The sequence below is a fragment of the Centrocercus urophasianus genome, unplaced genomic scaffold (assembly GCF_019232065.1).
Source record: "Centrocercus urophasianus isolate 14NV4802_14NV808 unplaced genomic scaffold, USGS_Curo_1.0 seq_22, whole genome shotgun sequence".
NCBI lineage: Eukaryota > Metazoa > Chordata > Aves > Galliformes > Phasianidae > Centrocercus > Centrocercus urophasianus.
In genome coordinates, this window is record NW_024884778.1 from 11,385,878 (window position 1) to 11,413,238 (window position 27,361).

A 27,361-nucleotide genomic window follows, 5' to 3' on the forward strand; every position below is an offset into this window, starting at 1 on the left:
TAAATCTTCTTATATAATTATTTTTGAAGTAAAGATATGTTTGATTAAGATGAAAAAGGTTGTGTGTAATTTTCCTTACCTCTGTACACGCAACTTGTGTATTAGCGGATTTTCTACGTGCTGATTGAAGAGAAACACCTCTGGAACTGAGAGCTCTGCAGTGTTTCCTAAGATGCATTCTTAACAACTTCTGCTGTTTTGCATATTTTTTTATAGAATTGTAGAATTGGTCAGTTTGTGTATCTTATTTCTCAACTTCATTATCATGTTGCACATTGTTGTCAATACTTCCTGCTGGGATGTGGAGTAACAAAATGCATGAAGTTTTCTGCGTCACTGTGTTTCTGTCACATAGACACTATAGGTTAACTGAACAATTCTGTTAACTTCATCACTAACAGAGCGTCTTTCCGTCTGCATTTCTGCAGGATGCCAAATGCTGAACAGGTATTCTTATCTCACTATCCACCTATAAAAATACTTCATTTCTTAGCTGTATTTTTAGTCTGCATCATGCACGACTAATGATTGTGATGATCTGTTTGTTTCTGTTTGGTCTTATTCACAGCTGTGCTGTTAGACTTAAGCTGAACACAGCACAAAAAAAAAAAAAAAACAACAACTCCAGCTGTTGCTGATGAGAAAAATTAAAGTCTGGCTAGCTTCTTCCACCACTTCAGTTTTCATCAGTGTCTTGAATTTAAATAGAGAATCCAAATTGTTTTTATCTTCCTTAGGTACACCACAAATTTCTAAAAATTCTTAAGAAGAAAGCTCTTCTTGTCATCAGTCTGAATGCTGGAACTTTGATCTATAATTGCCTTCCCTCAATACGTAAAGCTGTTTGCTGTGTTGCACCTGGAAGTAATGTTTGTAATTGCCAGAATTAACATCAATAACACATACACCCTTCACACTAACTGTCTGGTAATAGTCAGTGAATGTCATTGCAGTCAGACAAATACAGTGAGCACAACCAGGAGTTGGGGTCTCATTCTTCCAAAAGTCCTCTAATTTTTGGATTTTATAAGAAAATTTAAATTGTCTCAGAATTTAATAGGCATGGATTTTAACCAATGTGCCTTGACAGGTTTTTTGTTTTGTTTTAAGGAGACCAGAAACTAAGAAAGCATTTTTAAAAGACCGAAGGTGTAGAAATAACGATTTGGCATTTCTGCAGTTTCCTCATAGTGTTCAGTTTAAGTTCAGTGTTCAATATTTTTTTCCCTTGATGGTAACTGCCAAGGTACCAGCACAGAACCTTAACTCGTTTTTAAAATTTGCTAGCTAAACTTAAATTTAGTTCTCCAGCCCCACAGGAGTACTATGTGTTTATTTCAGAAAAAGATGGTAAAGTAATAGAATTTAGATGGTTAGAATGATGTACGTCTGTCTTGAACTATTATCAGTGTTTTATTGAAATCATTTATTCATTTGGCTTTTTAAAAAAAAATTAGGCTTACTTACTGAGTTCACTTCTCATTTCTATTCTTGTCTGTTACAGCATTGAAAGTTCAAGTCTATTTGACTTTCAAGTGACAACATATTAATTTTAGCATTAAATAGTATTTCTCTGGTGATGCATTAGTTTCTATTGTGGCTTTACAAGTCAATTTCTACAACTTATCTGAAGAAGTAAAAGATGTGTGGTTTCCTTCTGAGTGTCAGCCTTTTTATGCCCCTTCTGTCCAATAAAGAACTGTAGAGAATAATATCAAGTACACTGCAGTGTAGAGAAACATAACTGTCAGTGGATGTAAGAAATTACTTTTCTCAACATGTATGGAGTTTGTTTGCTATTATGGGCTGCGTGTTGTTTTATAACACGTTACACGACCTTTTGTTAAAAGCTTTCAAGATCAGGACTTTTACTGTGAAGATCAGCTTCTCTGTTTCTTTTCTTCATAAGTATTTTCTTCATTCAACATGAAACATCCCTTTAACAAGAAAACTACTACAAAGGAAGGAGCTGTATTCTTGAGGATGTATATGGGAATGCATGGAAGGGGGCATTCCACCATGGGTCATGGAATGACAACTGTTCTGCTTGGCTGTTCTCGTGGCTGGTGATTTGTGGCTGTAACACATCTGGCTCTTTTTCCCTAATCTTTCCATCTGCATGTGAAAATAATGGGCTCTGTGATTCATCACTGTAATAAGTATAAATTAAGCATATAATTTTCATGTGTGTTTCTTTTATCTTCTTAAATCTTGAAGGGAGACTAGCACCTGATTTGCAAAGTTCTGTGAGGTTCGTATACATGTGTATGTGTTGTGTTTATTTTTGGGGTTTTGCCAACTCCAAGTAGGGCTCAGAATGACTTTTGTTATTTAAAAAAAAAAAGGCATAGTTTTTATTTATATTGTGTCTTCTAAATTAAAAACATTGTATTTATAGGCATCGTTAGCATTTCATGGACTTCTGTCTTCAGAGGAGAATTTCAAGAATTGTGCTTTGTATATGCTGCTTTCAACCTGAAAATGAAGGGAATTTATTTTGTTTTGAATATTCTTACCCACAGCAATTGAAAGATGGCTGTGTTATATAAGGCTGGTTTTAAATAACAACAGAAATGTAGTATATTTGAACAACTTAGAATACTTGAGATATTTTAGAGGTAAGACTTCAGAGTGAAGCCTCTAATTTTAATAAAACGAGAGAGGAATACTTTGAAAATAACAACATGAGATTGTAAAGTACTCATCTATAGCCTGAACTCTTTCTATTAGTCTACAGAAAAAAATGTCTCAATGCACAAAAGACTCGCTTAAAATTTGACTTCGCTTTTACTGCACTTTAATACATAATAGAGATCCTAGAACTCTTCATCTCAGCTTAAAGGCTCCAGAAATATTAATAATTATGCTATGATAGATCCAGTTCTAGTGTTTCATAATCTCCATCTGCTAGCACTGATTTTTTTAAACACATTTTCTTTAAATTCTAAGGAATAAGTAGGAAAGAGTGGTGTGAGCAGAATCTAACTTGTTGCTCATCACAAACAGTAACACCTGATTGTTAGCCTACTTTTTCCTTAAAGATAATGCTTGTTCTTTTTAGTCAGATACCATTTCAGACTTTCTATGTGAATTAGTTTCTTGCTCCAATGATCTGCAAAAGCAGGAAGTTACCAGTAGAAAGGTTTACTTCATGTATGAGAATCACTTCGGTTAGAGCATTAAGACAAAGAAATTTAAATCCTGCTTGTGTTTACGTATCTGCAATAGTGACACCAGTTGAATCTGTCATGATTCCGATAGCCTACTAATAAATAAATAAATACAATTGATTAGCAAGATAGTAAGGTTTTGAAGGGCAGCCTCACTTTATAAACCTTTCTTCTGCCCAGCTGAGAAAAGATTACTGAAACCATTAATTACTGTTTAAGTAATGCACAATTCCGTCTGAAATCCTCCAGGCCCATAGCATCTCTGTACAGCCGTCTGAGCAATAGCATGCCTCAGAGAACAAACCAGCCAACACAACAATACAAAATTTTGCTGTCATAGGTTTTGGAAGTTTCTAGGTAACAAATGAAGCTTTCTTCCAAACTGAGCAAATAGTATTCATAGTAGTTTTTGTCTCTAAAATTTGTATTAAATTCTATAGATTTCAGACTTAGGGATCTAATCGGGTGGATCTGTGCTGTGTATGAATAATTCCTGTCTGACTGTTTACTGAATTGACATTTTATTCAGTCAGCCATATTGATGTGTCACACCGTTCTGGCATTACCACTGTAGTTCATTCTTGTTACGTGGCAAATAAGTGTACTGTATGGTTTTGTACAGTTCCAAACGTGTTGATAACAGGACATGGACATAGGTATAGAATTTTTAAAATAACTTCTTACATTCCCAGTAAGAAAATTGCTACTAAGTTATTTTAAAAACTATTCAGAAATGTTTGAATTATATAAGTAAATCCATCTGAACAAAAATCCACAGTGTGAATCTGATATAATGAGTTACACTTCTGTGTATTTCTAGCGCTCTATCAGTTTCCGCAGTGACAGTCGCCCAGATCTGTTCAGTCCACGGCCATGGTCTCGAAATACACCTGCTGCTAACACAAAGCGGAGAGACAGCAAGCTGTGGAGTGAGACCTTTGATGTCTGTGTCAATCATATGCTTACATCTAAAGAAATCAAGCGTCAAGAGGTACAGTTGTTTAATTATTACTGTTTTTAACTGTAGGTCTTACGTTTAAAGAAGTCATCTTTAAATCATGGAGTAATAAATGATAGTAGACATTAGGATAGCACTTGAAGCTTTCTTGAAATTAAACGGAAGACCACCATTTCTGCAAGAAGCAGGATTCCATCTCCAGACATTATAATTTAACCTTTAGTAGACTGATATAGTCTTTCTTAAAACCCAGCTCATCATATTTCTATAATAAAATGTGAAGTTACTAAGATACATTGTACTCTAACTGCATGCACCTACGTGCTTTGTGTGACAGTTTCTGCAGGGATGGCTGGTACTCTGATGTTTTACTTTATTCTGATAACGATGGCTGAGCATGCTAGTTCAAGTACAGGTGTTATGTATGCACAGAAAAGTGTGATTTGTTCTGTATTAATAAAAAATGTATCTTGCAAAGAAAAAAATGAGTACATCAATGCTTTTAATGTGTTGCACATGAAAAATCCTACTTAGTTCATGTTAAGCCAATACCAGAGCTCCCACTGAGATCGGTAAAGGAGAAGTATGGTGTACTGACTGGGTTGAGTTGCTTTGTCTTGACACAAACCCTGTGATCAAGTGAGATAGCCTTGAAGTGAGAAATGGGAACCATAAGCTTGTATAGGTCTGTTTGCACACGCATACTCCAGGATCTGTTTGCTCTGCATCAATCACTTATTTATTTGTATAAGATCAACTAAATTTTATAGCAGTATCAGCGAAGTTTGTAACTATCTCTCCTGGAGTATTTCAGGGACTAGAAGTCATAAATCAAGCCACAACATCACACATTTCTTTTTCAGATTTTAACACTAAATCATTCTCAGAAATAACTTCTAGAATTGAAAACTTCAAAGGCAGTTTATTGAAAAATAAACTGTAGAAACTGTTTGCATAGCATAATATACTGTCTTGGAGCAGAAGCCTGGACCTTTCAGAGAGCTTAGATAAATGAGCTTTCCTTGGGAGCTTTCCATGAGGGTTCTGCTTTATGTTGGTTCTTACGCTGCATGCCACAACACAATATCTGAACCACTTCCAGGAGTCAGTTAACTTACACTATGGCAAGCCTTCTGTGTATGCACACTATCAAGCTAGGAGAATCTGCAGTAGCTGAAGATGTTATTCCATGATCTATGAGAGTTTAAAGCCTTGACTGCAATATTAAAAATTCTGACCAAAGTGTTGTTAACTTTATTGTACTCCAGTTTAGATTGAAATTGTATAACAAATAAATACAAAGCTATTCTGGTAAATCAGAGTATTAGCATAGAGATTATTTTTAATCTGCCATGTTTAAAGTCTCAAATCTTCAAGAAAGGGAACTAACATCAGTAGGCTGTTTAGTATAACTTGATATTTGTAGCAAAAAAACCAAACAACTAAATGTGAACCAGCAGCAAAATAAAAGTGCTCACAACCAAAGCAGTGTTTTATAAGATCTATCTCCTGACCTTCTAGGCTGCCTGGAACTTATATTACTGCAAATATTATACAGCACACAAGGCTGTCTTACGCAGATGATTATATAGGTAGTATTTTTTGAACTCTAGTAGTTAAGATATAGTTAGCAATAGGAGTAATTTATTTTCCAACAGTTGTGTTTCCAAATGGAGGAGCTTTTTTCAGTATTCAGTATGAAGTTGTGACTTAACTATTTCTTAACAATTTTAGTTTAAATATATATATATATTTATGATATTTGTGTCTTTTTTATAGGCTATATTTGAACTTTCCAAGGGAGAAGAAGACTTAATAGAAGATCTGAAGCTAGCGAAAAAGGTCTGTTTAAAAAAGAAATAAGTGTATGTATGTGGGGGTGGAGAGGGACAAGTTAAAAAGCAAAACAATATTCAGTAAATTATTTCTTTTAAAATAATCCTTGCTTTTTACAATTGCTTGAACTGTAAGAGGAAAATAAAAAGCCAACCTCAAAATTGTTTTCCTAAAAAAATAAAATATGATGCATTCATTTAAGAAAAAAATAGATATGCTTATGAAACAAAATATTCTCAGCAGTTGGCTCATTTTTATTTATGTGAGCTTTAAATACTATCATTACTTTTTCAGCTACCAGTGATATATGAATTTAAGCTCTCCTTTTTTATCTTCAGGCTTATCATGACCCAATGCTTAAACTATCCATCATGACAGAGCAAGAGTTGAACCAAATTTTTGGAACACTGGACTCTCTAATTCCTTTACATGAAGGTGAAACTCAAATAGTCTCTTTCTGCTATATCATTGCATTTAGTTTTATAGTCATCTGGTTCATTAAGTGATGCCCCTTTTTTTTTTAATCATGATTAGATCTTCTCAGGCGACTTCAAGAAGTCAGGAAATCTGATGGATCAACAGAACACGTTGGCCATATCCTTGTGGGCTGGGTAAGGCACGTTTAAAATCAATGCTGGGACTCAGTTTGGAGCTGCAGCATAGTAAAAACATTTATTTGCAGTTTACAGAAGTACTTAAAATTTCCATGCCTAGCATAACATTTCCAAAATACATTCTTAAAGTATTTTTGTAAGGTGAAGATAACTGTTTAGAGACGTAACAGAACTTTTTCTCTTTTGAGGGATTTTCTGTGAAAGGTTTAGACTGGGTTGTGATTTTAAAAACTCTTGCTATGCAGGAAACCAGCACTTCTTAATGTGCTTCAAATAAAAACCAAGTTAGAGTCTATTCATGTGATGTAGATCGCTTAAGGATCTGCCTCTTATTTGTGCTCTGATTTTTGAGAGAAATGAGGCTTTGAGGAGTCACGTTGTGTAAGGCCCCTCTGTAGTCATTTCTGAATGCCTTTCTATTGCAGTCAAAGTGATAGATAGTTGTTAGTGTGTCAGAGAGACTAATTCCTTGGGGTTTGTTGAAAGGCAGAGTTACAAGAGAGACGCTTACGCTGGCCTGCAGAAGAAAAAGTTCACTACTGTACAATACCACAAACTCTGAAAAACAGGTTTTGTTGGTTTTGTTGATAAAATTGCTCATTATATGAAAAAAAGGAGCTCTTATTTAAGGATTTAGATGTGTGAAAAGCTTATTTGTAAGTATATCTAACTACTTAAATGTAGCAGGAAAAGGAGCTTGATGTTTTTAAGGGATTAAGTGATGATAGATATTTAGCTGCTCTGTGTGGAAACAGTGCTTTATTCTAAACACAGGAGATGCTGTCACTGCTATAGTTAATGATAAGTGATAAGATAAAGTGTCAAAGATGATCTCTGGTTTTCCCTGCATATATTAATTTTAGCTGTGTACATTTTCTGGTGTCTTTGAACACCAGTTGAACTTCTTTTGACCTGAATACACAAGACTACTTTTCCTTTGGAGAAGATTTTATATATAATTGCTTGCAAATGTACCAGTATTTGTAGAGAGATATATTGTTTTAACTAATCTTAAGCAAGCTTTTTTTCACATTAAAAACACAGTTCTATCATCTTAATTTGGTTAAGATTCTTGAGGGCAGTATAGGAAGGATTTCAAGGTCAGCTCAATCAGCTATCAGATATTCAATTTTCTATTCCTTTAACGAATTAAATGTGCATAATTTAGTAGGAAAAAGCTCATTTTGTAGGACTTGTGCAAATCATCATTATGTTTACAACCCCATGTTATTATATTTTGATCACAAAATGTCCTGCAGAGCTAAAAGAAACTTATGTTCTTTTCAAGAGTAAACCTAATGGTACAGATATGCTTTTGTATTTTCATATTTTCTAATCAAACAGGAACGTCTGTATCAGATCAGCATATTGATAATCTGCATCAGGCCAGGTTTGACGGTACTCATTTCTAGGCTTTTGTTTCAAATCATAATTAAAATTAGACTTCTGTATTCAAATAATATCTGCATTAGGTAGTGCACAACTGCTAGGTCAGATATTCTTAATGCTTTGGAATAATGAAGGGGATCTCAAGGAACTGAGGGATGAGCTAATCCTTCCAAATAATTTAAATGATGAACAAGATGATCAGAAGACCTGGAGACCTTATAAATTTCAGAAACGTGGTCATCAATGAACAGTGGATACATCTCCAGGAAGGAGACTCTCAGCATGAGTTCTCAAATTGTGAATTGCTTGAAAAGTTCTTTAGAGCAAACTGCTTCACTTCAGCTGCAGAATAATTTATTCTAATTTATTCCTTCTTTTCTCAGCTTCCATGCTTAAACTCCTATGATAGCTACTGCAGCAATCAGGTAGCAGCCAAAGCCTTATTGGATCACAAGAAACAAGATCACAGAGTGCAAGATTTCCTGCAGCGCTGCTTAGAGTCACCTTTTAGTCGCAAACTGGACCTTTGGAATTTCCTTGACATCCCAAGAAGCCGTTTGGTTAAATATCCATTACTGCTCAGAGAGATTCTGAGACACACACCAAATGATCATCCAGATCAACAGCACCTTGAAGAAGCTGTGAGTGATTGGATTTTTTTCTTTTCGTATTTATTTTCTTTTAAAAAGATTTACAGCACATTATGCTTACAACTATTTAGTGAAAACTATATAAATTATGGAAATGCTAAGGTATGTGTAGCTGGAACTATACCAGTTCCCTTCACCTAATTGAATCTTCTTTCAGTAGCAAACTAGTATCAAGAAAGCAGGGCAGTAGTGGTCCTGTGGTGTGTCCACAGCGCGTCGGCTCCTTGTCAATTTTGTATTTACCTGTCAGTGTCATTTTCCATCTAATCTAAATTGGTTATTGCAGAGATTTTGTTCTAGATTTTAGGTGACTGAGATGAGTTTAACATTTGCCTGGGCTTGCATATGTTGTAGTTTGTAGTATTTCTGCTGCAAAATGACATCCTTACTTTTTTGGGGAAAACACATTTCAAAACACTTGTACCTGACTGCTGCTGGGTTACTATATTTTCCCACCATCTCTTGCTCAGCACAACTTTTCTGTTGTAAAACTAGACAGCTGTGTTGTGAATTCAAAGCTCTGATATTCACATTTACTGTAATTTATTAATTATTTTTTGTCATGAATATTCTTTTAAGTCCTAGCATAAAAAATGTTCATAAAGAATTTTTCAGCATATTTTTTCAGATTTATTTTTCTGCATAATGTCTGGCAGGATCTTTTAAATAATATTTTGATTGCTTTCCTGTGTTGTCTAATAAAAAATAATCATGATGCTTTTCTTGATATTTTAATAGCCACATATAGTTTTTGGTATTCTGTTTCAACAGAACATCTGTTCATCTTTGAAGTGATGTATTTCATAAATCGTGTATTTGTCAAGTTAGAATAAGAAACAAAAATGACTATTTTTACACTGTGGTCTGCTTAAATCTGTGGCTATTATCAGTTCTCTTACAGACTGGTATGCATAAAATTAATGAAAAACATGCTGTAAACTAAGATGGTGTTATTGCGGCTCCAGTTCAAGTTATGTGAAGATAGCTGTGAATATCAGACTGTCTAATTAAAGTTCATGTGTTTTCATTTTTTGTAGATTAACATCATTCAGGGTATAGTCGCTGAAATCAACATAAAGACTGGTGAATCTGAATGCCAGTACTACAAAGAAAGACTTATTTATCTTGAAGAAGGACAGAAGGATTCACTCATTGATAATTCACGTGTTCTGTGTTGTCACGGTGAACTGAAGAACAACAGAGGAGTGGTAAGGAAAAAATGCGTTGTTACAAATAGCTTTAGCTTTTAAAGATGTCTTTGTGTTGCATGATGGGCAGTGTAGTGGAAATATTAATAGAAGCAGAAACCAGCCATTCCTGTGTTTTTTATATTTTAAACAGAAACAACATGAAATTCTGAATGAACAAAAAAAGAGAAAATTCTTTCTCATTAACTGAGTTCATGACAGTTTCTCAAAAGCAACAAATAAGCACAGGTTTAAATGGATTTATTCATTATATATTCATTTATTCATGTATTCAGACTGCCTCAGGTAGCATGTTTATACATACAAAATAGAAGGATTATGTGTTGTCATATATCTGGCATGTTACACACATTCTGCTTTCTGTGGTATTTCATACTAATGAAAATGTTACCACTTAACAAATTTATTCAAAGTTTTGTCATGTCCTGCATAACTATTGTATTTCAGTTTTGCAGCTACTAAGTGAATAGATTTGTTTTTTATCAGACTGCAGAAAGTTACTGTGAGTGCGAAAGGTGACAGCACTATGGAAAAAGAAAACAAACAAACAACCTCACAACAACAAGCTTAGGTTTGTGTCCTGCAAACGATTAAAGAGGCACAAGTGGAGGGAAACTGGAAATGTACACTGATGTACATATGAGAATGTTGTGGCAAAACAGAATGAAGGTGGATTTTGTGAATATAAGATTACCAAGGCATATTGAGAAAGGCTTATGCTACAATGACTTATTATAGTTTTCTGAAAGCATTAGCTTCTGGAAGATGGAACACTAAGCTAAGCAGATCTGAGGATCTATCTTGCATTCTTAAAATTGCAAATAATATGTCTGTTTAGAACTAGAGTGTGGACAAATTTAGAAACAAATAATTCATAATGATTGTGTAGAAAGAAAGGGGAGGGGAGAACAAATAATTTCAGTGTGTGATATAAAATGACATTAAAATTTCAGTTTATTACTGGAAGATGCTGAAGATTATCAAACGTGAGGAGGAACATGATTTAAAAATATTAGGTGACTTGTGCCACTTAAAAGCAAAAGTGATTTTCTGAACTTCAGAAAGACGTGGTCAAGCTGAAGTTTGTAAGCAGTGTATGAACTGCAGTAAGACTGCTCATAATTGCTCACTGAAAATATGACAGTTTCAAGATATGGGTGAAATGGGTTGCCTGTTTCTTACTGATGCAGACAGCAAGGAAAAGATAAGATCTGGGGAGTTAGAAAATAGAGTGTGCTTAAACGAAACAAAGCAGTGCAATAGGTAAAGCTCTGAAAAATCAAAATTTCAAGATCTCAGTACTAAAAGATGAATTAGGACCATGAAAAATGAGGCAAAAAGAATAATCTTAGAAGTTTTTAAATTGTTAGTTATATATTTATTTTTTGCTGGGTCAGTAACAGGAAAAGAGGAATCCTTATTGATTTTAACTTCAGAAAACACATATGGTTCTAACATAGTAGAGTTTAAATAAATCTGGTTTAATGATGATCCTAATAATAATAATGTTTTGTTAATTATACTTTTTTACCAGAAACTGCATGTCTTCCTCTTCCAAGAAGTCTTAGTAATTACTCGAGCTGTCACCCATAATGAACAGCTCTGCTACCAGCTGTATCGGCAGCCAATTCCAGTGATGGATCTTGTGTTAGAAGACTTGCAAGATGGCGAGGTTCGATTGGGTGGATCCATACGTGGTGCATTTAGCAACAATGAGAGAAGTATGAAAACATCTTTAGTTTTATTTCCTTATATTGAATCATCGTAACCTTAAGACATCTGCCAGTGAGACATAAGAATGTTATCTCTAAAATTCACATTATCTACATCTAATATCTTGGTTCTTATTTCAAACTGGTTATTTTGCTGTAGCTTGGATCTTTTAGATTGTTTCTCAATCCAGTCCACTTTATAGATAATGGAATTCCTCCCTACACCTGCTTTTGTAACAGAGCTGGGTAGGAGAGAAGGAGAGAAGTAAATTGAATGGAGTGGCAAAACTGAAAAATTATAAACAAGTTAATTTTGAAATTTTAAGCTTTAGTCTTTATGAACTCTCTATTATAATTATGGAGACATTTATGACTACTCCATAACTAATTCTTTCAACTAGCAGATAATTAATGTGATGCTCAATGTAAAGATTGCAGCTGCTGTTGTTAATGGCAACAGGTAAGAATTAATATTAAGAATTAAGTAAGCCTATTATAAAGATACTTGTTTCATTGCAAGAGTCCTTTGAATCTCACTGATCTTGTAAAAAATTGTGAGGTTTGTTTTGTGTATTCATTTTATTGCTGAACTGAATGGAAGAGATGGGGCAATTTCCAGATGACACAGTATTTAGTGAAGGTTCTGGAAGGTGCTGGATATCTGCTGTGCAGAGAGTAGGAGGAAATGCTTTGAAGTATAGGAGGATCCTTAGTTCTGCTGATACACTTAAAGCTGTGCAGTTAGCTCATTTATGGCAGAACCAAAATGGTTTAATCCAGCAATAAGAAATTATAAGGAATGTTAGCACTGTTCTGTGTTCTCGCCCCCACAGAACATGGAGAAACCTGGTCTCTTCTCTCTGGTCTGATACGGTATTGGCAAGAAAACCGAACTTTGACCATTAGACAAAGATTTTGCTGATTCATTATTTTATCATTTGTTAAGAAATTGGTTCAGCCAAAGCATTCAACATTTTGATATGTATTGTTTCTTTCAGTCAAAAACTTCTTTAGAGTCAGCTTCAAAAATGGATCTCAAAGCCAGTCTCACTCACTGCAAGCCAATGACTCCTTCAACAAACAGCAGTGGCTTAATTGCATCCGGCAGGCCAAAGAAAAAGTGACGTGTGCAGGAAAAGCTGGAGTGCTGAGCTCAGAAGCATGTTTTATTTTGTCACCAAATGGAAGCAGGGTATCCGAGGGAGAAACCATGATTGAGCAAATGGACCAATCTGACAGTGAGTCAGACTGTAGTATGGACACCAGTGAGATCAGCATCGACTGTGAACGTATGGAACAGACAAACCCTTGTGAAAGCGAAAAACAAGTAGAAACCAATGTTTGACACAAACCTGTTCATGGAACAAAACCTGTGTCTTACCTGTACAGTATTTGCATTCCACACATGGAACCATTTGGAGAAGCACTTTTAGAATATTTTTTGTGACAATGTCAATGCAGTCCTTCTTGTATAATACTTGTATACGTGTAGTACTGTAACTACCAGTTTGTGTAAGCTGGAATCTCCTGCAACTCATGCCCCGTGATTATGCTTCACAAACATCTAACATGGATGAAAGAGGTACTTGACCAGTTATTCTCAGTGTCCTGCTGTATACAGAATCTCTAAACTACTGCTTATAAGCACATTACATAAAGAATCTTCCATAATTTTAAAGTACTTTATTGCCCTTAGTGGGGCAGCTGAAGATGTGGACTTAATATTGAGTTTCAGGAATGGGTATTGAGATTTTAAGTTTGCATAAAGACTTGGAAGTTAAAAACAGTTCAGTGTAAAAAAAAAAAACCAAAAAAACAAAAACAAAAAAACCATCTTGCAGTAACCTTTCTGAACTCTTGTGGTTTTAAATCAACAAAAACTGTAGTGGGTCATGTAATCAGTAACTTTTTAAGGACTGATTTTTCAAAATGAAGCACTGTACAAAGATCCATCAGTTGATTGATGGGATAAACAGTAAAACCTGGTAAATTGAAGTGGTCAGCATCATGCTATGGTTTAAATATCAAAGCACATAATGCGAAAAATAAGTAAACAAAACCAGACCTGCACAGCCAGCACTGAATTAAATGAAATGCTGAGAATACTGGATATTTGTAAATAAGTTGGTAGTTTGCTCTCAGTGCCATATATATGTATATGCATCTGTTCCTATACTCTCAAATAGGGTAAGAATGAAAAAAGCTTTTGCTTGTGTATAAGCCCTCTTCAGCATTTTGCACTCCACTGACCTCCACTGATGGTTTTAAACACCACTAAACTAATGTTAAAAACATTTAAGTTTCTGTAAATGTCTGTTTACAATTACATGCAGTTATTGCTGGTTTTTATATATTTTTCTTAAAGTAAGTGACAATTTTATATAAATGGTGCTCTACAAGTGTCCTGTGGGATTATGTAGAGAAAGTTCAAACATAAAGGGAATTGATTTTCCTTTAGGATATATTCCATCCTTTATATTTTTGTCAAATTAATTTTAAACTTTTTTGTTGCATTTACTCTCATGCTGTAATTGGAAATGACACTGTGTTTTTTGATGGCTGATTTAATCTACTCATTATGATGAGAAACAGATGAGTCACTTAAAAATGCAGTCTAAAACACTCAGTTGAACATCCTATTATTCTTCAGGAACCCCTGGGTAATATTTTATTTCTTAATGTAAGAAATAATGCCAATGCTGATAGTTTGGCAAGCTATGAAAGTTATAAGAAATTTATATGATCCTTAATATAAAAACCTGTGCAAAGTACTCATACCATCAAAAGTGGAAAAACTAAGTTATTGCCAAAAATGTTTATTTCTTGTCCTGCAGGTTTATAGAAAATAGTAAATGTCAATTATCTCACATATATATACTGATGTGCATTACAGAAATCAGTGTGACAAGATTATAAGCAATATAAAACAAGGTATTTTTATTTTTCCAAAAAAGTCTGTTTTACCCGATAGAACATATTTCTGTATTTATACTTTTTTCAAAAAATGTATTTTTTTTTCTGTTTCAGGTTTTGTAATTTATTTCAACTGCTTCATTTTTAGAGCTGAATGACAGTGAAGGCAAGGGAAAGGAAAGATTTACAGAAGAAAAGGAGTAGGAAAGCTTATTAGATGGTAAACAATTTTCATAAAAATTGTTCAGTGAAATGTTTGAAAAGAGAGAAAATTAAGTAAAGGGTTCAAATACGGAAGGATTGAATGTGTATTGACTTTTTCTTTTCTATATATTTTTGTTTTATAATAGCCTTAAACTTTTCTGGAAGCATTTCAAATAAATTACATTAAAACATTTCGATTTTTTTATTTGGTTTGGTTGTTTGTGCAAGAAGATTTCAACAGTAAGCACGGTAAGTCTTAACATGTAATGACCAAGACTTGCGTTTTGGTTCTAGGGGGAAGTGTTACATATTTGGATCTAATTTGCTACAAACAGTAGTAATAACTGCTAAACAAGTCACTTCACTGAATAATCCAGCACATTCCCCAAAGTTTTTTGTTTAATCAATTTAGTGAGTAGGTAGAGCAAAAAATTAAGAGCAACCATATGTCTCATGTCTCCTGATACATTCTGGATCACGTCTCTACTAAGTCTGTGTTCTTTTAAAACTCTGAGATGATATACTTTGGGACACACAAACATCGAACAACCGGATGATGATTCTTCTAAGATGAACATGCATTTTTGTACTTGTCATTGCTTAGCAACCCAACCGTATACAACACACTGTAGTGCAGGTGTTTCAGTTTTGGTTTACAGCTTTGACTTGATCTAACAAAGCATTTTTTTAAAGAGAAGAGTAAACTTCTAGTTGAAGAATATGGTATCATTCTAGTTAGGATTTTCTTCATTTGGGCTCAAACACTTTTGAAATGCCACTGTATTTGAAGGAGTGACTTTTGACTGTGTTGAGATGGACATGCAATAACAGTACCAAAAAGTATGGGAAGAAAGTATTAGTAAATGCATTAAGAAGGTGAGTAGTCATTACAGTTAGCAATCCTGATGTTAGAAAAATGGGGTTTAAGAAGTTGGAGTAGTAAATAAACCAGCATGCATGCTGTAGCCATTCAGCAAGCATAAACCTATGCTTGATTCCTAGAAGAATTGGCTGATTTCCCAGGAAACTCACTGCTGTATGTACGTTGCTTTCACTAATGAGATATTTCTAAACCATGTAATTTTAACATTAGATCTCTAAGGGATCTCAGGTCATTCCTGACTCAGATGGAAGAATCGTTCCAAGGCAAGAAGGTGAAAAGAGAACAAGGGGAGTGTGTTAAAAGGGCAAGAGTCAGCGAAGAACCAGTTTCCAAGTCTTCTGAGTTCATCGTGAGGAAATGGCAAGAAAAGAGAAAAGTGAATGAAGGGTGAGTTCCAGCTCCTCTAAATCTGAGGTATTAGTTTTCAAGATCTCACCGTCCTGAGAACAGTGAGTGGCAAGTCATCTTACTCTCAGGTGCAGGAGGCTGATAGCACGATGTGGCAGTTTCTTAACTTTCTAACAACTTCTCAAGCTACTTTATTCTTGCTGAGCGCACTCAGTGCAGTCTTGGTTTATAGGAGAGATCTAATGAAATAGAAGCAATAAAGGACAAAGAATAGATTCTCTTGACTGAGAAAGAAAAGTGAGCGAAGAAATGCCCTTGGAGTTCTTTGAAATATATACGGGCCCTCTGAGACTGCAAAAGAAAATGTAACATGTGGTCTCTGGTTTCCCAGATTTGTTCTGCAGCACTGAAAAAAAAACAATGCAAGTATTAAGATGACTCATGCCTGAAACACACAGTTCTGCTACAAGACAACAGGAGCAGTTACTTCTGTGAAGCTCAGTACCAGGGAATCAACTGTCAGAATCTGGTAAAAGATGGGCCATAGCTCAATATTGAGGTAGAGAAGACACTTCTCAGTGGTGACTCCCACGGGATTACTGCTTTAGGAATGCTCTGAATTACTGGGGACTAGTTAGTTCTCTTGAGGTTACAGAGAAATTTCTAGAGTTTGAAAGATTGATTTCAGAGCTTTTCAATATCAGTGTAACTGGCCTTTTTGGAAGTTGATATACCAGAGTGACGCTGTCTGGCACTTAGAAGGCAGCCTTAATTTGCATATCCGTAACTGAGCCAGAAATGTAGTTCTGTGTATATGAAAATTTGCAGCATTTAAACATGTTCAGATTCCAGGACAGTTTTTCCCCTATTTGCTGCTTACTCATGAATGCTGATTTTTAAAACACTGTGATCTGTTCTGCAGGTTGATGCTGCCACCTACAGGAACTAATATTCTTAGAGCTGTTAAAAATTTGAAATGCTTAAAAGGAAGGTCAGTAGATCTTTTAAACTATTACCTCATGGTCAAGTATTTGTTAGAAAAATGTACTAGGTGAATTTCCATTACTGATCCCTGACTTTAAGGAGACAAGTGAAAACTACTCCTCGGTTTGTTGCACTTTTTTCTGTCATAGTCATGTATTTTTCCCATAGCTGGAAAATTTGCTCCTTTCAAGCATTTAAAATAGGTTTTATCTGAATTTTTTAAAGGTGCCTCTGTCAGCATGGTCTATGAAGGAGACTTAATGATGCAGTTCTCCTACATTTGATTTCCTGGCAACTAAAATTAGTCAGCATGAATACCTTTGCTCAAAATTAGCACTTAACTGAAGAAATCCTATGTCCTTTGCATCATTAGAGTAACTTCAGATAAGTAAAATAGTAACTTATAGTTATTTTAAATAAATTAGGTAACATTTTGCATTTGTAGATATGCTTTCATAAAAAAATACATGGATAATTTCTTGTGCAGGCACCTTAAGCATGGAGTCTTATGCAGTCCTTCCTTATAAAAGTCTCATATTTTGTGGCTATTCTTAATCTGCATAGTAATGTACCACATATCACCTGATTTCAGAATCAAAGGATCTGCAGCTGCTTTGTAATTGGGTAGGAAACCACTTGTTACAAGCCAGGGAGCCACTGAATGCTTGGCATATACCAGAAACCAGGAAGACTCTTCAGGTGACAGATTTTCTAACTTTATTTATTTATTTTGCTTCGGAATGTTCAACAAATCTCTTCTTAAGGTAATTTTTCACTGAAGCTTTGTTTTGTGAACTGGGATGCTTACTGCCTACTTTGCGTTGAACTTATAAGATTCATAGTGGCACAATGATCTAGAATTGTAACATCAGTTTTAGGTAGTAATTTTGTGATAACCTCTCAGGTAAAACTCCTCAGGGCTATGCTAATTAATAATTTGCACAATTGCAAAGAAGTATGTTTATACAATAAGTGGTAAATTTGGACAAATATTTTTGTGTTGTTCGGTCAGTGAGGAAGATTTCTTCAGACATTCTTTGGATTTGCTATGACACACACTTATAATGTTTATATTTCCTACTGACTGAACATGTCTAAATACGCTGCAACTGCAGGCTTTAGGCCTCAGGAGGAGCAACGGCCAGGCGGGGCGCCGGCACCGCCCTGCCCGCCGCCAGTCGCGCCCCGAGGAGGCGGCGGTCACCGCACGGCCCCTCCGCTTCTAACTGGCGCCATCGTCGTTGGCTCCGCCTCCTTCCCGTGTCGGCTGCCGCCATGTTAGAGAGCGGGGAGGGGGCGGCGGGGCTGCCATAAAGAGAGCGGACGGAGGGGGAGCAGTAGCCGCAGCGAGCGCTGCATGGAGCTGGGCGGGGGTAGCGTGGTGGGCGAGGAGTAGAAGGCGCGGGCTGTCGCGCTCGCTTTTCGGCGATAGGAGAGAATGGCGGATGCCGCGATCTCCAGCGGCGGCGAGACGGAACCGGAGCAGCATCAGCGGACGGAGAAGAGCGGCACGGGCCTCCTCGGCGTGGAGAGCAATAGAGCGGGAGCCGCCGAGGACGCCGCACAAAATGGCGGACGGTCTGAGGAAGCGCTGCCGGTGGCTGCAGTCGCTGCAGAGGACGAGGTCCACCCAAACCTCATCACGGCCAGCAGCAGCCAGCGCAGGAGCAGCGTCCCAACGGCACGCGACCAACAGCCGCCGCCCAGCGACGTGCCGGGGGGGCCGCCCCCTCTCCCTAAGCCCCCAGAAGACCTGCCTGTTAGGAGGAACTTTCAGATCCCCAGGAAGAACAGAGAAAAGAAAGGTTGTTCCTCCCCTTCCCTCCTTTCTCTCCTTCGCTTCTCTCTTCATCTTATCCGTTAGGCAGGCTCTTTGTGCACCTCACACAGCTGCATGCAATCCTGCGGGTGTGGAGGAGGCCGTAGCACGGCTCGGAGCAGCGAGGCTGCTGGGGATACGTTTTGTGGCACCAGAGAGGCTTGTGCGTTCTTTCGTCTCCTCACCCCTCCCTCTTTTCCGTTTGTATTTGGCCATGAGGAGGAGCAACCCATCCCGGCTCGAATCTCAGACCGCTGCTTTACAAAAGACGGACGAGGCGGACGCGATCCGGGCGGGCTGGAGCGCTGGTCCCGGCTCTGCATCTGGAGGCTCACACAGAGAAGATGGTTCTCTGGGAAAGGACGCGTGGTTCCCTTCTCTTCCTCCTGTCCCCCTCTGGGCAGGAGGGGGCTGTGATCCTCGGTAGGGTCAACTACCGCACGCTGAGAGGCTTTTCGCTTCAGTGAGGGTGCACGGAAGGTGGTTCTTGTCGAGTGAGATTCCTCACTTCGCAGGCAGGAAACAGCCTTCCCACGTTCACGTGCCTCGTGTTGGAGGTTTCCCGGCGTCCTCCGTTGGTTTTCTTCTTTTCCGGTGGCTCTTCCTCTGAAAGCCCGTGGTATTTCTTGCTTTTCGTAAGACTCCACTGGCCTCTGCTTATCTGGTTGTTGTTAAGTGCTGCTGTAGATATGTCTTTCTCCCCAAAACTTGTTTCAGTCCTTGACCCGTTACGACTTGGGGTCAGTGTCATAGTATCAAAAAATAACAGTTCACATAGGTTTCTAGTTCTTCAGAGAAGAGTCTAATATGTAACTTGAAATGCTTTCTTCTTTAAGGAAGAGATTAAGGTAGGTTTATTTCGTTATCCCATTCTCTCCCATATTTGGTGTTAATTTCCTTTTCTTCTTTTATTTCCTTCTTCACCATCCCCATTTCTTGAGGGAGCGTACCACTGGCAGAGGACTGGGTTGATATGGAGGAAAAAAAAGCACCCAAAGAACCAAACATTCATTGCTCATCTGATGGAAAAGTGTCTGGATAAAACATGGTGTCCCTATCTCGAAACCAAGTTTGATTTTATCTGAATACCTTTAAATGTAACTCAGAAATGTTTAGTACTAGAGCACAGACATTGAAGTTCCTTTCTAACACTTGGTTCCAGTGTGAATGAAAATCTATGAAATACGTTTGTACATCATATGATTCATCATTTTTCTCTGCACCACCATTTCTTAAGTGCGCATAAGGCTTTAAAGTAATGTAATTCAATCATCAGACTTGGAGACCTGTCCTGCTTTACTTCTGAAATTGACTTCCTAAATTTAAGGTTAACTGACCAGTTCTTGAGGTCTCACTTTTTAGTATACTGAGTATACTTTCTTTGCCTTCCAACTTTGAGAAGCTTCTTGGAAGCTTTGTCTTTCATTATGCTGGTGATGCCCGAGTACAGACTTCATCCTGCCTACAGCAGTTGCAGGCTTTTAATTTCTCATGGTGGCTCTATTGGTCTTTTCCCACACGGTACTATATCAGTACTGTGAGGTGATGCTTCCTAGGCAAGAATGCTAAAAGTGGGCAAACATGGAAATTGGTTGCTTGGTCTTTGAGAATCTTTTGGAAGAAGATTTAACTGTACGTTCATCATAGTGGTATGTGCTTAAGAGATGCAGAGTAGCAGGACTCAAATACATCTTTTAAAATAAGAATGTAAGTGTAACATCTGTCCCTTTTGGAATAGCTGGTTTGGAAGCTTCCTCCAGTCTTGTTTTGGAGTAGCTCTTTTTGTTTTGCTTTCAAAGTCTCAGATTTTATTCTTGGATGTATCATCTTGATGGGTAGCCATTAATTATGTAAGAGTGTTACGTACAAACTATAAAATCTGTTCAGGATAAAATTTATTTTAAGCACGACCAAGTACTTCTGGAACAACTTCTGATTGTAAAGAAAAAAATCATATGAAACAGGATATGTAGTTGCTTGTTCAACCTTTCTGGAATTTACCTGCAGTTGTATTTGGAAATTAGTAAGGAACTGAGAGTCAGTTGTGGAGAAGTGCATCTGGAAGACACATACTTCTTGAACCTAGCTGTGATAAGTTGTCACAAAATCTTTCTTCTTCATTCTTTTTTTTCTTTCATAGTGGAATAATAATGGAACCAAAGCCTTACGAAAGATTGGCACTGGGATTTTTCTTTGTGTGTTTGTATTTGTTTGCCTACTTAAAAGCAAACTGTCCTTAAGTTGTTCTGTTTTCTTGAGTGTGCAGTTTAGTAATAGATGGTTAGGCTCTTTTGAGTTTCTTAGTGCTTTTTAATGCAGTGCTTAGAGCTTGCTTCTCTGGCCTTTTCTGATTGTCTGATCTCAGATGTCTAATCTGTCTGGGACTTCAAAGATCTTTTTTTAATGGTGTGAGGAAAAAATTGTTTCCAAGATAAGCCACTGGAAGAGTGTTTCTTGCTTTGCTGAATGAACTTCAAGATACCGGTCCTGTTACCAAAGCGCTGTTGCCATTGGCTTATGGGATTGCGCAGTGGTAAACGTTCAGCACTTACTGCCGTAGTTGGCCAGGTTAGCAGATTAGTGCTGTTTCTCAGACTGAGTGGGGAGGAAAAGGTCGTGCTCTTGTCCTTGAAAGTCCAAGTAGTTCTTGGTCAGAAGTCTAGGTAGTCCCTTTTCCACTTACCAGCACTTGGTGGTACGTTCTGCTTTATCTTTTTTCCTTCTAATCTTTTGTATCTTTGAGCTGAGTATCTGCTATTTGCTACCTGCTGTTTCTACCTGGAGTTTTCATTGAGGAGTCCTTGTGATAAAAGGAGAGCAGCAAAAGACATTTGAAGCGGAGAATAATCATACAACTCCAACGTTATGCTTCATTTAACAGCACTGATTCTCGATCTTAGTCTTAAGAAATGAAGATTTTGGAAAAATTGTCCTTCACTTTTTTTTAGTAGTGGGTACACTTGTTTGTTGGTGCTAACAATCTGTAGGTGACTTATCTTCGCTTATCAGGACTTCTGAAATGGACTGTAACTGTCCTCCTTTTCTTTGTATTCTGACTTATAACAAAAACCTGCTACCTCCAGACTCCATTTTCTTAAGTTGAAAAATCAAGCAGCTGTAAAAGAGAAACTCAGCGCATACAGGGAATTACACGCATCCAAACACACAGTCTAACATTGGTCCCAAGACAAAGTACTGTATTTAGTAAATGTAGTTTCTACTTAAAAATACATACCTATGTGCCAGTATGCTGAGTGGAAACTAAATGGAAGTGTTGTTTATTCTAACTTCTGCAATACAGGCTGGCAAAAACCATTATAACTTATTTGTATATGTTGTCATGACTAGCGTGCAGTACCTTTTATAAATTGCTGCTTAATTTACACAAGTCAGCAAAGGTAGTAAAGCATACCTACATGATGTTTGTATGGTGTAAAATAAATACACGCATTCCCATTCTTTCAAGCAGCGTAGGGCTGGAGATAAACTTGATAAAGTCATCCTTTGTGTGTAAGTGTACGATCTGGTGCCTGGTGTCGGCGGTACGGTCTGGTGCTGCTCAGTTTTTATTTCTTGCTTCTGAACTCTGTGAGTAGGGACCCTCATGTAGTAATTGTGACCCTTTAGAAGATAGCTGCCCTTCAGCACCAGTGCTTAGGCAGTCTCAAGACAACGGTGGATATAAAGTCTTGTTCTTGGACTGATTTGATCAGTGGATGGAATCAGTCTAATGTCTTAGTTTCTGCCTACCCAGATAGGAAAAAGTGGAATCTCAAAGTGACTTAAAAATATTTCAGTTTTAATCTGTCTTTGTTACAAAAGTAGCAGCTGCACTTACAGCTTCAGTAGTATTATAGGTGAAGTTATATTGGATAATTCTTGTTTGGTGTATGCATTTGGAGATGCACATGAAAATACAGATATTGCTGAATAATAAGTAACAATAGCAATAAAGCATTCACCCTTCTGAGAAACTTAAGAATAAAAGCAACACTTCTATTTATAAAGAGAAAAAAGGTTCCAATGGTACTGTGTTCTATAATTATAGGAATTTAGCCCTTTCTTAAATCTGTGGAGCACTGCTCGTATAGTAGTGCACAGTTCATCCTAGCTGCAGAACAGGGAGACTTGCTCTTTTCTAGGAAATCTGTCTCAGTTCACTCATTAGAGCTTTACACAAAGCGAAGGATATTTGAACACGTGGGGATGCAGTAGACAATGTTTGAGTTTATGGCAGGATCACAACTGAAGTCATAGCATGGCTCTTCTGGTTCTGTGCGGGTGCTGGTGAGGTATGGCACGTGGTAACGAGTCACCAAGTTGTCCTGTAAGGCTTTCTGCTCTCCTGGTTCAGCAGTAGGAAATGGGCTGGGTTTGGTGGAGTGTGCATTTCTGGGAGGAAGAGGTGTGCGTGGGGATGGCGTGTGTGGTGATCATTGTTCAGGAAATAGAAAATTACCAATGCCAGCTGTCTTAGAGGAGGAGCTGGTGGTATGTGAAACCAGTGCTGTGTGATGCTAAGATGGATCTGAGGGGTGTTTGTCTTACCATGGAATGGGTGGAAAAGGACCATAATGATCATCTAGTTTCAGCTCCCCTGCTGTGTGCATGCTGTGCTTATGCAGATAAGATTGCATCGGCAGTGCTTTTCCAGTGTGTGTATTTCCTTCATAGGTTTGCTTTGTGTCTTAATGGTTTTTCTCTAAAAGCGTGCTTAATCTTAACAGTATTACAGAAACCTCAGAAGTTCTTCCACTTCTGGTTATCTTTCCTCCCGTATTGCTGTCAGCCTTTTGAGAACTGAGATGTAGCTGAAAGGTTTTCTAGATAAGAATGGTTTCTTAATAGCTTTTGGAGCTGTTTTAAAACCGCTTGTTTGGTGTTGCTGGTGTTGGGATGGTTGCTGTGTTTTGATGGACAGTACTACCTCACCAAGTGTGTGCATGAATGCAGCTTTTGCTGGGCAGTACAGGTGCGTGCCAGAGCTGTGCAAAGTTGGGCAACACGTTTTTCTGGAAAGTAAATTTCAACAATATATGAAGGGATTTAATTTTAAACTAGTTATTGTGAGGGATAGGACTATAAAGAAGGAATGTGTGCAGTGTGGTTTTCCAGTAATAAGAGATTATCAGCCTTCTCATAATAAAAGAATTCAAATTTGTTCTTATTTTGCATAATTACCGTAAGCAACAAACAAAAATTCCTTAATAGTTCTAAAGATTTGTTTAGCTGTGAAATTGTTTTTGATGTTTTTATTAGAACAATTTGTTGCTTGTTCTTAATTAAGAGCTAATGAATTTAATTAAAGTTTTGTAATTTAGTGTTTTGCAGATTAGTGTTTTACTAGATTTTTTTCAAATGTAAATTGAGACGTTGAGGTGCTTCTCTTAAAACTTCTCGAGAGCTGGCTGTTGAGGATTAATATTAATAACATGTAAAGAAACTTTTTTTTAAAAGATGCTGTAATTCTTGGGACTTTTAACTTCAACTTTCTAGCCTGAATTCCACATTTTGAAGGTAATATAGTGTTAAAAAAATACCTGAAATGGACCATGACTGTATCTTCATGCATTTCCTGTCAACAAACTGGAAGATGTAGAATTTTTTAAGGTGTATATTGGTGCTTATTTTTTCTCCTTGTATTTTATAGCACTCTTTCAGCCAGTAGCTGTGGGTTCCCGAGAGTTTGATGATGTTGTGAAGATTCTGCATTCATCTTACTTGGAACCCAGTTCAGTGTCCAATTTTAACTACAAGAGAGCCAGCTTAGTTCACAATGAGCTGCTAGAAAAGGAGGTAAGTATATTTCTGTTTTCTTTATGGTTATGGTACAAATCAAATCAACTTCAATGCTTTTTTTGAGTTTAGAAACAAAGACCCAAAGAGTATTTTCTGCTTATGTGCTTCTTATCAAATTGCAAAGAACATCCCTGGGAATGTAAGTAACAATTCCTCAGGCAAGTTTATTGCTACAAATGTATAAAATTTTACTTGAGATATTCAGTGAATAAAAGAAAAATTGTGTGAGGGATCCTTTTGCTCTGTGCATATTTTGTTTTTAAAATGTTGTTGATATTACTTATTTTTTAATAAGCTGTAAAGAGGCTGTAGGGGCTTGTAAAGAAGTTACATAGTCTTCTTTGAATGGTTTGATTCTTCTATGGAAATTTATGATTGAAGTACTTTCCTGCTATGAAGTTTACTTAATCTTTATCAGTTTCCAAGAAGTGCAATCTAAACAAGTTGGTTCCTTGAGCACAGTAAGTGAAGAAGCATGGTTAGCTTGAAAGTGGAAGCACTTCTGCTGTACCTTATCTTGTGTTTCTTAAATCCAGTCTTTGCTGTCTTCAGTGAGTTTTTGGTCCCCTGAAATCTGTTTCAGATTTCATGTATGGAGTGACAGAACGTGCAATTGGTTTGCTCAAATTTTTATCTTGTGAACTCTGAAGTATATTCTGCTGTTACACCATTTGTGTGTTACAGCTCAGGTGTGTATCAGCTGTGGAACCACCTCAGTATCAGGCAGAGCTACTGAAGTACGTGCACTGTGTAAAAGAGTATCGTCCTGTTCTCCTAAAAAGTGAATAAGGGTTAATCCTGGAATTTCATAGGTGATATGGAAGGCATTGAGCTACATGCACTTGTTGACAAGTAATGTTAAAATATTATGCATTGTTGCATAACTATGCACTGTCGCCTACTGCAATGCACAGACTTGCCAGAAGATGTTTTCCCCTGTCTCATTCAAAATCGCCTTTTGATTGGTTTTGTGCACTTGGATCTGCTAATGTGGATGGAGCCTTACAGCACTGATAGTGCAGTAACCTGTCTGTATGTGCTAAGAACTTACTGCCCTAGGTAACTTAAGACCTTGCTGTGGTAGTTCACAGAAAAGCGCAGAGAGCTGAAATTTGATGGTCGTCAGGATAAAGAGCTTTCTGAAACCTATGCATTTCTGATGGTTGATCGAGCTCAGGTAAGAAAACGTAACTGTGTGTAACCTTTCTAAATTTTTAATTAAGCAGTATTTTCTTTAACTGGATATTTTCAGCACACTTGCTGATCTTTAAGCTACTCCTGCTACATCCAGCACTGGAAGGTGTAGATGGATGGAAAGGATGCAATATTATTTCACAGTTTAATCTTTCTTATTGTCTGTTATTTGTGGTGCCATTTTTATATGTCTTTATAAAAGTATATTTTCATTTCTGATTTATGGATAGATTTTTCTGGTCTGTGTGTGGGGTTTCTAGTAATATTTTTATTTTTATTTTTTGAATAAAAGAAGAGCTTGCTTAGAAGTTATTTTTATAATGGAAACATGCATAATTTCCTTCCTGCTTTTTTAAAAACAGACTGAGCAGAGGTGATCATGCTGCTTTCCTATGTATGCACAAGATTTAGTTTCTGTTCAGCCATACTTTTTTTAATGAAAATGATGGAAAGGGCTTTTTCTGCTACTGTAGAGCCAGGACTTGTAAGTATTCGATCATATGGCAGGTTAGCATCTGCGTTGTAAATCAGAAGTGTCTTTAAAGCAAGTAATGTTCAAAATAGGTGTTTAAAGTTTAAGATACAGGGAATGTGTTGTGTCTGTGGGTTGTTTTTGTCATTGCTTTTAGTCCAGCTGGAATTCTACTGTGGTTCAGTTTATCACTCTTTATTCTATCCGTGTTTTGGCTTTCTTGTTAGACCTGTTTAAAAAAAATGTCTGTTCTTTTCAGATCCAAAGCATATGTGAAAAGGGGCTGCAGGTGGGCCACTCCAAAATAGCAATTCTCGGCAGTCCTTCCATGGGTAACTGTCTTTTGTTGTATGTGCTGATATCATTCAGTATGGTTTAGCAGATAAAGGTGATGCAGTTACTGGTTTAGTGTTTCTCTTCAGGAATATCACATGTGGGCATTTTTAGCAAAGTAAACTGGCGTCAGAACACTGCTTTGTAACTCTGGTTAAAATCCTCTCTCAAAGGTGAAATGAAATTTTCAGTCGTGTACATTTTATTTTTCATTGTATACATTCTGTATTGCCAGTAAAATTGTGAGGCCAAAGAATTCATCCAATCTTTGGCTCTTTGTGCTCACAAGCATGAGTGCTTTTATGACTGACTTTGTGAGTACTTTCTTAATATGTATCTGTATGGCCTCGGACCACAACGCTTATAGTGATGTGGCTGTGCTCCTTTGTAACTGACTTCATGGCCATTTTCTGCTGTGGTGCACATAATAATTAATACCACACATGTGCGATTAAATATTTCTTTTGGTGTCTAGGAGTTGTGAGTTGGGAATGTGCCTTTGTTCCTTTTCCTGATCTGATTGTGAAAAGCTTTAGTGCCTTGTAACGCTGCTTAAACTTCAGCATAATGTGCTTTTTTTTGTTTCTGATACTCCTTTCAGGTATATATATCTCAAGGTATGCTGATTTATTGCAACCCAATCCTCTAGAAGTTGGAGCAACTGGAGATGTGATTATTTTTAAAGTAATAAAGGTAAATTGATGTTATCTGGTCATGAAGGCTTGTAGTGATCAGTGATGCAATAAAGGTGGTTTTAGCTGTACTTACTGAACCTCCCTTCATACAATTACCTGTTTACACAGAATGTAGAAACATACCACACTTAAAATTCAGTGTGTACATTGAGCTTAATAAAGAATAAGAAATGTTTATGA

General features: G+C 37.0%; 2 protein-coding genes across 8 annotated transcripts in view; both read left to right on the forward strand.

Annotated features, from left to right (window-relative positions):
- ARHGEF3 (Rho guanine nucleotide exchange factor 3) overlaps positions 1 to 14,747 on the forward strand; it is a 114,248-nt gene extending 99,501 nt beyond the window's left edge. For 3 of the 4 annotated variants that reach the window (XM_042823436.1, XM_042823439.1, XM_042823437.1), the window contains 8 exons: positions 3,991 to 4,161; positions 5,908 to 5,970; positions 6,303 to 6,399; positions 6,499 to 6,575; positions 8,351 to 8,608; positions 9,655 to 9,825; positions 11,360 to 11,546; positions 12,536 to 14,747. In XM_042823436.1, the coding sequence (XP_042679370.1) occupies positions 3,991 to 4,161; positions 5,908 to 5,970; positions 6,303 to 6,399; positions 6,499 to 6,575; positions 8,351 to 8,608; positions 9,655 to 9,825; positions 11,360 to 11,546; positions 12,536 to 12,882 (1,371 nt within the window). In that variant the 3' untranslated portion in view covers positions 12,883 to 14,747. The remainder of the gene's footprint in view (positions 1 to 3,990; positions 4,162 to 5,907; positions 5,971 to 6,302; positions 6,400 to 6,498; positions 6,576 to 8,350; positions 8,609 to 9,654; positions 9,826 to 11,359; positions 11,547 to 12,535) is intronic. The other variant, XM_042823440.1, reaches the window with a different exon arrangement.
- Positions 14,748 to 18,222: 3,475 nt separating this feature from the next.
- Positions 18,223 to 27,361, forward strand: part of TASOR (transcription activation suppressor) — a 28,116-nt gene continuing 18,977 nt past the window's right edge. For 2 of the 4 annotated variants that reach the window (XR_006169757.1, XM_042823812.1), the window contains exons 1-5: positions 18,224 to 18,674; positions 24,339 to 24,484; positions 25,572 to 25,664; positions 26,413 to 26,485; positions 27,088 to 27,179. Coding sequence is in view for 3 of the 4 variants with exons in the window: in XM_042823812.1 (XP_042679746.1) it covers positions 18,308 to 18,674; positions 24,339 to 24,484; positions 25,572 to 25,664; positions 26,413 to 26,485; positions 27,088 to 27,179 (771 nt within the window). In the remaining variant the exon portion in view is untranslated. Of the gene's footprint in view, positions 18,675 to 24,338; positions 24,485 to 25,571; positions 25,665 to 26,412; positions 26,486 to 27,087; positions 27,180 to 27,361 lie in introns of all 4 variants that reach the window. The other 2 variants (XM_042823813.1, XM_042823811.1) reach the window with 2 other exon arrangements.